Below are 15,198 nucleotides of genomic sequence, written 5' to 3'. Positions count from 1 at the left end.
TATTGGGTTTTATGTGACTACATCTTTAGAGGTCATGCTCGATCTTTAAGCAACCCATGACTCAACATTAAGCCCACCCAGCACACCTCGGCTCGCCTCCCCATCTCCCTCCTCCCAACCCATCAAAACGGCACCGGCAAATTCCTCTCCAGATACCCACCCCACGTCGGCCTCGTCTTCGCCCTCTGATACTCCGACCCACTCCCCACCAGCAAGTCCTCAATCGCACTCGCATACTTCACCAGCCCGGCTTCACTGAACGCCGTCCCCAGCACCGCAAGCCCATACGGCATGCCGCTCTCGCTGTGCACCGACGCCGGCACCGTGATCAGCGGGTAGCCGGCCTGCGCGGCGATCTGCACCGCCTGCGCGACGTCCGGCGGCAGCAGCAGCGCGTCTTGGCCGCCGGCGCTGGCCAGCGCGGCGTCGATTCCTTCCTCGCGCGAGGTGCGCTGGCAGAATTCGAGGGCCTGGAAGTACGTCTCGTTTTGGATGCCCTGTGATTCGAGCGAGGCGAGGAAGCCGTCTTGCCCGGAGCCGAAGGCCGGGTGGATGCCGGGCGTGCCGCCTTCGGTGCCGACGTTGTCGATGTTGTATTGCACGATGTCGGAGAGGGAGCGCATGGAGGTCGAGGAGAGCTCGGACAGGTAGCTGGCGATGTTGTTGTAGAAGTCGACTTTGATGTAGGTGTATTCGGATTCGTTGGGGTAGCCGCGCACGGTGCCGTAGTCCCTGGGAGGGTGTGTTAGATTGCGGGGTTGGGAGAGGGAGAGGGGGGAGATGGTTGGGTGGGATGCGAGAACTTACCAGTTCCAGCCGTCGGGGCTGACGATGTCGGGACGCTGCAGTTCGGTGCCGTTGGTGATGGTGGCGCCGGCTTCCTCAAGGAGGTCCAGGATCTCCGAAAGGACGCCCAGCTGCTCCTCATCGGCGTACTTCCAGAACGAATCCCAGGGGATGCCGAACTTGACTCCCTGCAGAGCGGAAGACTTGCTCAGGTATTGCGCGTAGCCGCCGTCAGGCGTGTGCCCGGCTTGCGCGAGGGTGTAGTTGTCGCGCTCGTCGACGCCGTATATGGCGTCCAGGGCGTAGACGGCGTCGGCAACGGTTTTGCCAAAGGCACCGATGGAGTCTTGGTGCTCGCTCTCGGGGACCGTGCCAGCGCGGGATGTCAGGCCGACAGTGGGCTTGATGCCGACGACGGCATTGCGCATCGCAGGGTTGATGACGCTACCGTCGGTCTCGGTGCCCAGCGTGAAAGGAACAACGTTGTTGGCGACAGCGATCGCGCTGCCGGAACTGCTGCCGCCGGGGTTGACGGTGAAGTTGTAGGAGCTCCTGGCTTGTCCGCCGCGGGCAGAGTAACCTTCAGAGTAGTTGTTGCTGCGCATGTCCGCCCACTCACTCAAGGTGGCTTTGCCCATGAGGATGGCGCCAGCCTCCCTGAGCTTCTTCACGACGAAAGCATCGCGTGGCACTACAGAGCCCTGCAGCGCCCAGCTGCCGGCGGTCGTCTGCATCTTGTCCTTGGAGGCGATGTTATCCTTGACGAGGAACGGGATGCCATGGAGGTTGGACCGGACTTTGCCGCGTTTGCGCTCTTTGTCCAGCTTTTTGGCGATGCTGAACACATCAGGGTTGATTTCCAGCACCGAGCTGCGCGTACATTGTTAGCTGTGATGTTATTGAAAGACATGATTCCAGCGTGACATACTTGATGTAGAAGTCCGTCTGGAGATGGCGCTGAATGTAGCACCCAACCAGGTCCGAGGAAGTCAGGTTACCGGAGGACATGTAGTCCTGCAAGACATCGATGGAGACATCTTCGATCGGGAAGCCGTTGCAATCAGGCATGGCGAACATGGCCGCCACGTGGGAGTCGTTAGCGGCAGCTGCACGCCCTGCCAGGGCCGCGAACAGGCATATCGCAATGGACGTGATCGCCATCTTGGTGTCGTACAGCAACAGCAAACCTAATGAATGCAGGGAGCCTTACAAGACGTGATGGAGAAAGATGTAGCTTCGGCCAGGTACAAGTCAATTGCAGGGAAAGCCACCTCCGTCGTCAACCTTTTGCGGCGTGCCCATAGCGCAAGCTACCGAGCGTAGTGCCAATACATATGCAAGGCGACACCAGGGATCTGTCAAGGTTTCATTAGGACCGAGGGCCCATCGACATTGAGTTGGGACGTCTTCGAGGGCTGAGGCGCTGAGGCCAAGTCGTGGCGGCGCCCCGCCCTCAGGCCTTCCGGCCTTCCAATTGTTGTTGCACCGAGTGCGGAGGGCTGGCCGGTGGGATCTGCAGTGGCGCCTGCTGGCCGTCTGCTGATGCGCCGACTTCACGCCTCCTGTCGCACTGCCGGCTATCGAAAAGTGTGTGGCATCGCCCTTGGTCGCACGGTAGACACATGCACGTCAAGCGATCGGCGCATCTTCAGCAGGGAGATGGTGCAATGCACTAGATAAGGCAGGCCTCGCAAAGTTCCGCGACATGGGTCTCGTCACCTTTCACTTTCCGGATGTCTCGCCCATGCATCCATCGGGCGAACTCTATCCTGGATTGCGAGTTCCCATGGACGAACCAAACCTTTGTCGTCCGGCTGGACGCGCGCCTGGCGGTCTTTATGTTCGGCGGTAGTCCCTCTCGCTGCAGTATTTCGCAGGCAATGCGCCTTGCCACCCTCGCCGATCTGTTGATGCCACAGAATCGATGGCATCTCCAACCAACACGGAGGCCATCAAGGCCGCATTAGCTGCGCAGCCAAATGACATACCTCCAGATGTCACCTTCGCCCTGCTCCAGGAGAGTAGGGATCGACCGGCCGTTATAGCGATCTTATTCATCGCTAGCTTCGTCAGCGTGGTAATGGCCCTGCGATGCTACGCTCGATTGTCGCTCTCTGGGAAGTTCGGACTGGATGACTGGCTTGCCTTCGGGGCGATGGTGAGTTGGTTGCGGTGCAATCTCACGCCGGAACACGCATATTGACATCCTGCAAAGCTTCCATTCATCGCATTTGTCGTACTCTCAATTGTTCTCATTCACCTCGGCTCCGGCAGACATTTCGCGTACATCCAATATGTCATGACCGACCCGGTCAGGTCGAAAACCGAAGTGCTGGACTTCTGGGCGCATCTCATCTACACGACCTGTCTGCTGGTCGGCAGACTGTCAGGTCTCGCGTTCTACGCCAGAATCGCAGATCGGCACCGCAAACTGACATGGGCGATCCGTATCACAGCCATCACGATGATAGCGCTCTACATCCCGCAAATGGCCCTCATCATCTTCCACTGCATCCCGGTGACGGCCTACTGGCCCTACACGTTCGAGGCCAACTACGCAGACTACACCTGCATACAGTGGGGCCTGGTCTACGTGACGAACAGCGTGATCTCCCTTCTCTGCGACCTGGCGCTGTTCACCATCCCGGCTTTCATCATCAAGAAGCTCAAGGTCGCCACGACGGACAAGATCAAGCTCGCTGGAATCATGATGCCCGGCCTGATCGTCATCGCCATATCCTCCGCCAGGATGTACCTCGTCATCGTAGGGCAGTGGAACGTAAGTCTCTCCTCGCGTCTTCAGCCCCTCCAGTCTCCACGACTAATCCCTCTTCCCAGGCCGACCAATCTTGGTCATACAACCCCCTGCTCACAATCGAAGTCGCCGAGATCGGCTCCACGCTCGTCGCCCTCTCCGTCCCAGCTCTCAAGCCCTTCTTCGGCAAAGTCTTCGCCTTCCTCGACAGCACCTTCGTCTCCACCAGCGGCACCCGCAACAACAACACCGCCGGCGGAACAGGGCAGCCGAAGGACGTGCGCTTGGAGAGCCTGGAGGCCTCGGAGGACGGGAAGCTGTCGTCGGCGATCAGGGTCCGGCATAGCTATAATGTCGTGCGGGATGAGAGGGCTGGGGGCAGGGAGTCGGGGGATGGGTGGTTGGGTTCGAGGCTGGCGGATGATGGCCACGATGAGACTCCGAGAGATCACAGTATTCGGAGCGAGAGGTCGGAGGAGCCGATTTTTGGGCGGGCGGTTTGAGGGTTTTCTGTTTGGTCTAGCATTTTGCGGGTTTTGGCTACGTTCTGGCACAGGCATGTCGAAGTTGGGCAAAATCTTGGATACAATGTAGTGTACGTTTACGAGCACAGGATCATCTGTGTACCGCTTTTTCGATGTGACACTGGCTCCGACGAACAATAGACGTGAGATCGCAAGGCTAAGCACCCTTCAGTCGTCGCAAGGGTCCGCGGTGCAGATTCCCGACGTCGATCGATGGCGGCGATCGCCTTATGTGGGCTACATATCACCTTACATCCCTGCAACCACAACGCCTACGCCTCTGACCCTCGACCACCTGCCTGCCTCTACACACGTGACTCCGGCTCAAATCACCGCCATATCACGTGCTCCGCATCCGGCCGGCTCACCGAGCGTTGCACACCCTCGTCAGGCTGCTCAGGCACCCACAACGCCTGCTGCCTAGAGTGAACACTTTGGTCAGGCTGCTCAGGCACCCATGTCGCTGCTGCCTAGAGTGCACGGCTCACCCGACTCAGTGAGCGGTCTTGCCAGGCACCCTTCAGGCACCTTCGCGGGCCGCTAGCGCGGTTTCCCGGACTAGAAGTACCTCATTCCCCCGCCGCCCAACGACTCGACCTTTCCCTCCCCAGCTCTCTTTGCCGTTTGGCTTAGATCATGTGTAGTATCTGTTCTTTTCAGTTTGATCGCTGAAACCTGGCTACGGCCAGTTTTTGTCTATCACTCACTCTTTGGAACCACTGGGGGGGCCTCTCGGCTTGCCGATGCCTCGCCGGTTAGTGTCGCCAGTATCGCACTACCTCTGGCTGACGCGAACACTTTTTACCTTTTTCACCGATTTACTTCGCTTGCGAGGTGGTTGGAGAAGAGGGTTTTGGTGGTTGTTGGTGGTGTCGGTGGTGGTGTTCGCAATGTGATTGATGTTATTGGTCGTGTTGATCCTTGATCGTTAATCATCTGTCAGTCTCTTCGCCCTGGCGTGCACATGTTGTATTGGTGTTGTGCCCCGTGATGGTGTTGTTGCGAGTGATGGCGCAGTTGGTGTTATTGTCGATCGCACATGTGATGCAGGCGTTAACATCGTCGTGCATGCTGTATGTGCATGTATGTATGTAGAGCTCCACACTACTTCAAGCTCCACCGTTACCCCACGCGAAGATCGTTAGCGACGTACCAGGGTCCATCAATGCAGGAACCGCACATCCTGATCGCCACGCAGGTACCACGCCATAGCTACACAGCTAACAAGCTCACCCACAGTCTGCACCTCGCGTAAACAAAACGACCTCCCACCTCGAATCATCACCACACTCCGACAAAAAAAATGCCCCCAACCCGCTCCACAACCACAGCCCCAGACCCCTTCACAACCGCCCCCCTCCGCCACCCAACCATCGCGCCGCCCAACCTCCGCGCCGCCGCCCGCGCCCACCAACAAAACCCACCAACATCAACAGCCAGCACCTCCCGCCTCCGCCACCACCCCCAGTCCCAACCGCAAAACCCCCTCTTCGCCCCTTCCGCCCGCACCAGCAAACCCACAGCCAGCACCCGCCGCGGCACCACCCCCGCCAACACAACCACAACCACATCCTCCTCCCCCCCGCCCCGCCAGCAGCAGAGAAAGAAGTCCTCCCGCGACGCGCTCTACGCCTCCCCTCCAGAACCAGAATTTGTGCTGCGCAGCGCCGACGACGGCGGCTTCGTGCGCTCCATCGCCGGCCTCGAGAGCTGTCTCGCTGCGCACGCCGCTGCGGAGGAGGAGCTGGCTGAGGCGGAGGGGAGGGCGGTCGATGAGTTTCACGGGGAGGTCGTGAGGGGGTTTTGGGCCGGTGCGCCGGCGGGGAGTGCTGGTGGGGGGAGGGCGAGGGAGAGGTGGGAGAGGAGTGAGTTTTTTTCTTTCTCTTTCTTTTTTTTTTTTTTTTTGGGAGGGGGTTTTGAGGGTCTGGAGTGCGATGTGCTGACGGTGGCAATAGGCTATGAGGAGTATTACCCTGCTGTTGCGGGGAGGTTGAGGGAGGCGGTGTTGGGGAGGTTGGAAGGGGAGAGGTGGAGGTTTGAGGGCGGTGGTGGTGGGGTGAGGTGATCGAAGGGGTTAAAGCACATTTTCTGCACCTTTGGGATCCGAGAAGGGAGATTTGGCGTTCACTGGGCTCGCAAGCTGGACTTCGCCCTTTTGATTGGCATGGCATGTATGCAATATCTACTCATCATGTTGGCGTCAAACCATCAACCATCTAAGCATCCTCCACCACCATCTCCCCCACCCAACCACAATCTCAAGAAAGCTTCTTCACATCCACCACAGAAACAGAAACCTGATTGTCCTCGCTCGGCGGCAACTGCCCAGCCCCCATAATCATCAGCTTCTTCTGATCCTTCCCAACACCCAGGTACCGCGTGTACGCATTCGGCTGCGGCGTCTTGACAGCGACCCACTCCCCTTCGCCCAGCCCCTTGTTCACATACACGTCCCCGCTGCTGTGCGCGCTCGCGATCAGCGTCCCGTTCTTCCCGCCCTCCTTGCTCCACACCACGTACGGCGAGCCCTTGGGGATCGTCCCGTCCGTCGCCACCAGCCTCTGGCCCTCCGCGGCGTCGAAGGTTTCAGGCGACGAAGAGATCTTGTAGTGCACGGGGAACTCGTAGGCGTCGGTATCGGTGGGTCCGCCGCCGTACTCGTACGCCATGATGTACTTCCCGTTCGGCAGCTGCTGCACCGTCGGCATCCCGGGGCGGTCCGTGTACGTCGGGTAGCGCACGTCGTCGACCACGGGGCCCCAGGATTTCAGGTCGGTGGTCGTCTGGTGCACCATTTTCTGCCCGTAGCGGGGGTCCCGCTGGTCGCTGTAGAAGCAGATGAGCTTGCCGCTGTACTCGAGCAGGAAGGGCTCCCAGACGGGCGTGAGGCCGTTGGTCGGCCGGGCTTCGCCGCCGGACGCGATGTGGGAGACGAAGGCCCAGGATTTGCCGGCGTCCGTCGAGGCGTAGAGGTCGATTTGCGTCAGGGAGAGGTCGGTTGGGATCGAGGAGCCGGCGAGCAGGACGGTGCCGGCTGGGAAGCCGCCGAGGGGTTTGGCGAGGACGTGCAGGAAGGGCTGGTACCGCAGGCCCCAGCCGTTGACTTGGTCTTCGACGCGGGAGAACTCGCTCCACGTGTAGCCGCCGTCGGTGGAGCGGAAGATGGGGAAGTAGACGGAGGGGGGCTCCGGGGAGTAGTTCTCCCAGGTCGCGAGGAAGGTGTTGTCGTCGAGCTGCGCGGCACGCGCGTAGAGGACTTTGGGGTCCGTCCAGTTGGCGTTCGAGGGCGGGGTGAAGATCTCGCGGTTGGAGAAGTATTTGGGCGCCTTGGGTTTGCCGGGGGCGGCGGAGACGAGGGGGAGGAGAGACAGGAAGAGCGTGGAGAGCCTCATGGTGGGCGAGTGCTTCTCTGGAAGTGATGGTGGTGGCGGTGGTGGTGGAATCTGGAGGTCAATGGCCTGGCGAGCATGGAGTTTATATCCTCGCCTGGCGAGGTGATCGGCGACACGTTAGGTCGCGTGGAAAATAGTGAAGTCCATGTCCATACCCACGCGGTTAATCATCCAGCGCTGGCAGTCCACATCCCGAAGACGAAGAGACCCAAGCAGCCGGAGGTCGAGGCTCAGCGGCAAACTGCACATAAACACCTTAAGAGAGAACCTACCTAGCTGCAGCGGCTCACGTTAGGGCACGAGGTCCGTCCAACACCGTGCGCCCTCGCCCTCGTTTGCGGGGAAGGCGCTCATTTGGTGGAAAAATGGTGGAGCCCCCAGGCCATGACGAAGTCAAAACCAGGAACGAAACTCAGGACCATCAACTCATCATGCTTTCGCTCTCCCTGCGGGGCCTCCACAATCCGGGGTTGCTGATCGCTTTGCGACGCGACTTTTGCCGGTTCCGAACAGGGAAGGATGGATGGCAGGAGCCGAGGCGAATTGGCGCAAACAGGCAACTTTCGGCTGGCGAGGGTTTGCGCAGGTATCCTTGGCGCGCTCGTGATATGCGTTGATGTCGTAGGGCCTTCCTTGGGCGGTCTTGGTGTTGTGGACGTATGTGCGATGTAATTGAGCCGGTGAGTGGGTGCGGTAGCCGGACTGCGCGTGCGTGTGGATTGTGGTCGGGTTTGGGAGCGAGGCGAGAGATGCAATACCGGATGGTGGTCGATCGGCAAGGTCCCGGCCACGTGTGCCGAAGACGGTGTAGCTGTCCGACGTCTAGCAATAACGCGAGAATGCCTCTGCAACACAGCAACCTCAGGCACCTCACGCAAGTCATGACAGCGGAATCGAAGCTCATAATAAATCAATTTTCATTTCCGCTCCTCTCCTCCAGGATATCCTGTCATGCTATCAAATCCCCATTCCCTTCCCTGACCATATCTGAGTCCCAGTTCCTGCCCTCCCGGTCTCCTTCCGAAGACCGCCTCGTCCTGATTCCCCCAACCAACCCGCAAAGCCGACAGGGGAACAGCGAGTCCTTGCCTTTCTTCCATTCCATTTTTCCCTCCCGCTCTCGTCAGACTTCGTGAAAAATGCCTTGAAGTCGCTATGCTTGAGCGCCGACTCAAACCGTTTTCCCAACCTCGCATGATATCCAGTGTCCTCCCCTCCATCCCCATTGCTCGCAGCAAGCCGCAAAAATTAAGAAAGACGAAATGTAGAGCCGCGGCGTATATTCGTCAGAGCCGGTGCGCCGCCCCAAGCTTTTTCCCCGCGGACGCCGTGCGTTGCCCATGCCCCGGCGAAAGAAGATCGCAGAAAAACAGTGCCAGCGCGCGTGATTCAAAAACCAAACAAGAACCAGAGGTATCTGAACGATGTTAAAGCGCACTAGTGGTTCAAAGAAAAAGGCGATCAAACAGTGATCGGTCGAAGAGAAGATAATGCCACTTGAGCAACCGAGCCGAACCAGCGAGCAAGGCAGTCAAGAAGATGCTGCGAGCTGATGTGGGCCGGTTCATTGGTAGTCGCCGATTGCGGCGCCGCCGACCATTTGCTGAGAGCTGCTCATGCCGGTGTTGGAGAGGTTGTTCATGTCGAGGTGAGTCGGCGGCATGCCCATCTGCATGTCGGGGCCGGTGGACATGGCTACTGGCTGGTACGGGCTGCTGCTCTGGCCGCCGCTCATGTTCTCGGCGAGGGCGTCGTTGAGCGCGTCGCGCTCCTCTTCGATCTCTTCCTCCGAAGGCGCAATGGCATCCGGGTTGGTCTCGTGCGTGCGGCGGTGCTGGGCGAGGTTGTCTGAGCGGGAGAAAGCTTTGCTGCAGAGAGGGCAGACGTAAGGACGCTCTTGGGTGTGCGTGCGGACGTGACGCTTCAGGTGTTCCAAGCGCTTGAAGAGACGGCCACACATGGGAATTGGGCAAGAGTGGCTCTTCTGTGGGTAGGGAGCCATCTCTGTCAGAGTAGCGCTGCGAGCGCGACGGAAGACACCGTTGGCGGTTCTCTGAACGGCGTGGTGCTGCGGCATAGACCTGTAACCGCGGTTCGGGCTAGCTTCGTAGTTGGCAAAGTCCTCGCTGTGCACCATGGGCATCGGCTGTCTCTGAGCATAGTCCTCAGCCACGGTCTCGCCCTGAGGAGTGCCCTGACGCGAAAGATCGAGAAGCTCCTTGTGCTCACCCTGCATCATCGGGTTCTGGTTCTGGGATGTGTGAAGACTGGCCGGCGAGTCGTGGTACGCTTCCAACTCTTGCGCCTCAGGGATGGGCTGGGGAGCGACAGACTGCGAGACGGATCTCCTCAGGTCGCTAGGGCGATGAGGTGTGTATGCGGTGGCTGAGTGAGTGGGAGTAGCGTGAGCGGTGGCTCCAGAGGTGAGAGACGAGCGGCGACGGCGCTGCTTGTAGGTAGGTGAGCCTTCAAGCACGGAGTATTGTTGAGGCTGGAAATTGCGGGCCATGGAGGGGTACTGAGCCCCGGGGAAGCTCGACGCGACCGCCATGAGCGGGTTGAAGGGCTGCTGCAGACCGACTTCAGGAATCGCAGTGTACAAGCCGGTGTCTTCGTTGGCAATGTAGGCTGATTCGTTGGGCATACCCGTTGCGTGCTGGGGTGGAGTGAGCGGCTCGTAAGAAAGACCACGAGTGCTGTAGTCCTCGAAGTGCGACGAGACGAACGACGGGGCGGGAGAGTATTCCATGTAGGCTGGCATCGAGCTGTGTCTGTTGCCAATCTGGGAGAGAGGGACGCCGTTGCGATCAAAAACCGGGTTCACTGACTGCTCGCGCGTTCTCTGGATTTGGGAAGGCATCGGAGGCATCGCCATCTGGGAGTAGGTTGGCATGTGCGACATCGAATCATCATGCATGGCAGTAGGCATGGGCATACTGGGAGCGGGCATGGATGTAGTTGCGATGAGCTGCTGCTGGGGCATCAATGGCGGCGGCGGCATGGAGTCGGCAGCGCGAACCATGGGTGACACGCTCTGAGACTGAGGAAGCGACTGCGGCTGCGTGGGGTATGTTGACTGAGAGCTCTGTTGTGCTTTGGTCAGCTGCTCGAAGAGTGACTGCGAAGAGTCGAACTCGAAGGAGAGCGCTGGCTCGTTGACGGCTACGGTCGTGGCCTCCTGGCCCATCTTCTCGCGCTTCAGGTCGCGCTCCAGAGCATCCAGGAAAAGGCGGTCGTGAGGGACGCTGTACCAGTAGAAGACCTTCTGCTTCTTCTGGGTGCGAATGCAGTTGTTCTTGTAAAGGAAATCAAGGAAGGGACTCTTGGGCTCCTCGAGCGAGGCGTCGGTGCCGGACTTGAGGTTGCGCAGGTCGGAAAAGATGCCCTCTTCGAACTTCTTGGAGTTCTTGACGGGCCTGCCAAAGGCCTGGAAGCGGAACGACAGGCATCGCACGATGTCGGTGCCCGAGATGTGGAAGAGGTTGCTCCTGGAGGATGTTAGAATTGCGGAGTGGTAGGGTGATCGGCGCCAAAGCTCACCAAAGAACGCAAGAAACGTATTCGCCAGTGGGAAGGAGGAATCTTCGGATGTATTGGTCCTGCGCCCAGTCGACGGGGGCAGAAATGAGAAAGTATTTCACTGCGCATGCGGGTCAGCCATTGGGTCTGCGTTGCGATCTCGCGCATTGGTGGCGCAAGTGAGGGGCAAGCTTTAGAGGCAGGACGTACGGTTGTCGACTTGCTGCAATGCAACGACCGAGTCTGCAGGCAAGCTCTGCTGCGCATCCTGGTCAAGCAAAAAAGTCTCCGGGGCGACAGGGCGCTGCTGCGGCGGCATCATGGCCGGCGGGTGCTGTGAGGGGTAGATGGCGGACATGGCGGAAGGCGAGTCGCGGTGAGGCAGGGCACGCTGTGCCGGACGCGGGCCGGACGACTGCGCGACGGAGGTGAAGTGAGGTGAGGTGAGGGTGGTGAGTGTTTGGTGAGGGTGGCGGCGATGAGGTTGGGTTTGGTGAAGGCGTCGCAGAGGGCCCGTCTCAGACTGGGCCGGTTTGATGTGCGGCGAGGAGGTGCAGAGGATGCGGCGGGTACGACAACCAGGTCTGTACGCGGGCGAGGAAGAGAAGGCGACGAAGCAGCAGACACGCGACGAAACGAGGGAAGGGCAGGCGTGAGCGAGCGTGTCAGATATGGGGAGGCAGCGAGGTAAAGAAGTGGATAGCGAGGGCCGGCCGTCGCTGGAGCTGGCGGATCAGAGGGAGGCAGGCGGACGTGCGGTGGGGGGATGCGCGAGGAGCGTGCGAGGGCGAGAGGGCGAGAGGCGCGAGGAGCGTGCGCGAGAGAGAGTCAGGCGAGAGCGGGCGTGGTGTGCCTGGTGTGCCTGGTGTGCCTGAGCGCGCGGGCGGTGGAGTGCGGGCAGCGAGCAGATGGCAGCAGCTGGGCGCTGGGAGCAGATGGGGGTGTTTGGGAGGATGAGACGAGGCGATGAGACGACGCGGGCGGCGGGCGGCGGCCGGGCTAAAGCACTCGAAACTGTTTCAAGCCGCGGCGGGAGGGGGCCCGTGCCTGAGGCGCCAAGCGGGGCGGCGCGTGCGAGAGCGTGGACGGCCGGGCTGGTCGGGCGCTTAGAGGGCGGCCTTGCAGGGTGCGTGGTATGTGCCTTAGAGTGCCTGGCAGAGTGCCGTACCTCACCATAAGGTACCAGCGACTGTAGACGCCCATACACTACTTCCCACTGTATGCACAGTACCTCATGCATACACCATGTGCGATGTATACCACCACTCCAGCCCGCTGCTCCCCGTCCTGCCAATGCGCCCCATCCCGGCCTCACGCCCTGGCTGGCTGGCTGGCTGGCTGGCTGGCTGCAGTCTGCCCCTATACCTCCCTCCCCAGGCACCCTCCCGTGCCATACCTTACCACTCCCACCTCTATGCCTCCCCTCCGTCCACCAGCAGCAGCCGTAGCCGCCCGCCCGCTCCACGCCCCACCGCAATGTAATATCTGCCATTTTGGTCTCTGGCGCGCGCGCGCCCAGTGCTCACGTCGTTTGCGCGCACAGAGGCCATCACGGCCCTAGAAATAGCACCACCTTCCCGCGCAATCTGCACAAGGCCGCCTGCGAGAGAGTCATGGGCATGCCGACTAGCAACGCTCTTTTCCATGCGAGCCCGCCCGGCCAAGAGCTGAGGTCGCCTGTGCGGGCTGCCGCTGCCGGCCAGCCCTCTGCGCCGGCAGAGCAGCATCCTGAAACACAAGTCGAAGCCTGTCCGCAGCCACGCAGCCTGCAGTCAGCCTACACTCGCGATGCCAGTGACGTGCAGAACGAGCAATGCCGGCCTGCCACCGCGTCTCACACCCTGTAGAGGCCGCCGTCTGCCGGCCAGTCGACATGCCGCCGCGACGAGCCTCGCCGTCTGAGCCACCACAGCGACAGGGCCCATGTGACGCCCGCGCAGGCCTCTCCTCCGCCGGCCCCTTTGGCGCGCGCATAGCGAGCAGCAGCTGCGCGCCCGCACGAATGCGATGCGCGTGGCTTGCCGACAGGCGCTTGTCTCACCGCTGGCGCTGTCTGTACCCTGCCGCTGCGCGTGTCCCGCCCCGAGCGCCCCTTGGGCCGTCTGCAGGACTCACTCAGGACGAGCCGTGTCAGCGCAGAATAATCTCCGACGACAGCCAACGTGAGCGCTGCCGCGCGCCCGACTCGCACGACATCACATCGCCCTCGTACTGCTGCGCGATTTGGGCGTGCTGCCAGAGCGGGCGTGCGATCCGGATGCGCCCGACGCACTGCCGTTGTCGCGAACACGCTGCCACCTGCACACCATTCGACGCCCCTCAGTGGACAAAGCTTAGCGCGGCACTCGACCCTGGTCATCCCGGCCACCACACTTCTGTGCCTGTATGATCGCCAGGTCTGGCAGACATGAAACACGTCGCGGAATATTCACCTGCGCAGCCGCGGTCAGCACTGTCGCTGCAACACCTCGTGCTCTTCACCACTACCGGCCTCTTCGGCGCTCGCGTCACGGCCTGCAGATCCCAGATCACCCCGTTGCCAAGCCAATCATCACTCGGTAGGATCGAGGTGGCCACTGCTCCCCGCTGGCCATCGACGACGTCGTCCGCCGGCAAAATGTGACTTCGTCCCGTGTTCGGACGACTGCCCTCATCCGGACGGACGCTACCAAGAGCGAACTGCGCGCACGCGGTGCCGAACCTGCCGACGCAATCCTGCCCTCCTCGCTCTGTTTTGGGCCTCATCTTATCGTCAACGGTCGCAGTTCTCGACTCTTCGATCGGCGCGCTCTGTTCTCCTTTCCAACGCCTCCGAACCGCGTGACCTGTCGCACGAGTAGCGCAGCGATGGAGCGCTTTCGTAGATCGCGCGGTTTGGCCACAAGGTCTTCCTGGGAAACTTACCGGCTCGCCGGCGTCAGCTCGCAACTCGAAGAGCAGACTAGCCAGGAACAACCTTTCAGACGATTCGTGCGAGCGTAGTCGAGGTCGCAGTACACAGACCGCGCCGACCGTCAAAAGAAAGGGGATCGACCGCGGGCCTCGCAGATCGCCTCTTGCGCAAGGCTGATTTTCGAAACATCGCCGGTCGCGCTCGGCCACCACGCACGAGCTCAACGTCTGCGTCGCCCTACAACACCAATGCTGCGATCGGCATACGACGTTCTACGAGACCTACCGGTGTGGGTAAAGCTGGTGAACGCACGCCTCCATGCGGCCGGCGCGCGCCCATCCTCCATCCGTCTCGTCCGGCTCAGCCTACCCACTCTTCACCGCGTGATGCTCTCACTAGCGCTGTAGACTTAGCTCGTCACAGAAATACCTGAAACGATGCAGAGTTCTGCCGGTGAGGAGCCTGCGACTGTCACTTGTGTACAGGGTCGTGACGAGGCATTGTTTGTGGATGTGGTCATCGTGCCCTATGCTGGCCTTTCGAACGGCAGGAGGGTCCCACCCGTGAGAGAGTATTCGCGCAATCCTCCTGCGATTCCCTGATTTGTGTCGCACACCCTGGAGTCGATCGGACAATTGATTGTGAAACAACAACGACCGTATCATCCTCAGCAAGGTTTGTTTGTCGACGTCAGACTTGGATATTCAACATGCATGTTGACGACACAACTTGCGCAAACAATGTTTGTTACGTCAACAGCATGTTGGGCCTTCCTCAGTAGCGGTGCCACAGAGCACATCATCGCGCAAGGTAAGTTGGGGTGTCGCAAGCAACGAGCGCCATCGACGTACGATTGATCGATCGCAACGACGAACGCCGCGAACGCCTCCACGGATGTGCATCGTCAGTGCATTCCCTTGCCATCACACATCCATTCCAATTGCGCTGCCTCTACCACCACCTCCCTCCCAATCACTCAACCTCCTCAACGCACCACCTTCTCAACCCAAACATCCTTCCGCGCCTCGACGCGCCACACCCTCCTGCCCAATCCCAAAACCCGCCTCATCTTCACATCCATCGCAAAAGCCTGCAAACCCAACCCAATCACGTCCCCATCACACAGCCTCAGGTCCCCGCAGGCCCTTCCCAGCCCATCCCCCGACCCCGACCCCGACCCCAATTCCGCGGCCATAAATCGGCTTTTCCGACCGGGAAACCTACCCTCCAACCTACCTACTGTGTGTACACACTCATCACATCCCAGCGGCAGTCTTGACACGCGCAGCGGGGCACACGGGACACGTGCCTCTCTCCTACAGTCACTCC

At 60.4% G+C, this 15,198-nt stretch overlaps 4 protein-coding genes across 4 annotated transcripts; 1 reads left to right on the top strand and 3 right to left on the bottom strand.

The window, feature by feature from the left end:
• Window positions 1-122: 122 nt before the first annotated feature.
• WHR41_08318 (uncharacterized protein) lies at window positions 123-2,063 on the bottom strand (the record flags this gene model as incomplete). Its single annotated transcript, XM_069376922.1, has 3 exons — window positions 1,715-2,063; window positions 808-1,656; window positions 123-732 (listed from the first exon to the last, which is right to left on the bottom strand). Exons 1-3 carry the CDS (start codon window positions 1,945-1,947, stop codon window positions 123-125), a joined length of 1,692 nt encoding a protein of 563 aa, XP_069225911.1. The 5' UTR covers window positions 1,948-2,063.
• Window positions 2,064-2,668: 605 nt separating this feature from the next.
• Window positions 2,669-4,186, top strand: WHR41_08317 (uncharacterized protein). The gene is made up of 3 exons (XM_069376921.1): window positions 2,669-2,944; window positions 3,002-3,565; window positions 3,625-4,186. Exons 1-3 carry the CDS (start codon window positions 2,711-2,713, stop codon window positions 4,042-4,044), a joined length of 1,218 nt encoding a protein of 405 aa, XP_069225914.1. The 5' UTR covers window positions 2,669-2,710; the 3' UTR covers window positions 4,045-4,186.
• A 2,137-nt stretch (window positions 4,187-6,323) lies between these two features.
• On the bottom strand, window positions 6,324-7,457 carry WHR41_08316 (uncharacterized protein; the record flags this gene model as incomplete). Its single annotated transcript, XM_069376920.1, has 1 exon — window positions 6,324-7,457. The coding sequence occupies one exon, from the start codon at window positions 7,455-7,457 to the stop codon at window positions 6,324-6,326; it is 1,134 nt and encodes a 377-aa protein (XP_069225913.1).
• Window positions 7,458-8,356: 899 nt separating this feature from the next.
• WHR41_08315 (uncharacterized protein) lies at window positions 8,357-11,970 on the bottom strand. The gene is made up of 3 exons (XM_069376919.1): window positions 11,187-11,970; window positions 10,998-11,097; window positions 8,357-10,945 (listed from the first exon to the last, which is right to left on the bottom strand). Exons 1-3 carry the CDS (start codon window positions 11,332-11,334, stop codon window positions 9,022-9,024), a joined length of 2,172 nt encoding a protein of 723 aa, XP_069225915.1. The 5' UTR covers window positions 11,335-11,970; the 3' UTR covers window positions 8,357-9,021.
• Window positions 11,971-15,198: the final 3,228 nt, after the last annotated feature.

The sequence above is a fragment of the Cladosporium halotolerans genome, assembly GCF_011745625.1.
Source record: "Cladosporium halotolerans strain TM138-S3 chromosome Unknown Sca44, whole genome shotgun sequence".
Classification (NCBI taxonomy): Eukaryota; Fungi; Ascomycota; class Dothideomycetes; order Cladosporiales; family Cladosporiaceae; genus Cladosporium; species Cladosporium halotolerans.
The sequence above is the reverse complement of the archived record's forward strand: the minus strand, read 5'-3'. Positions and strand labels throughout refer to the sequence as shown.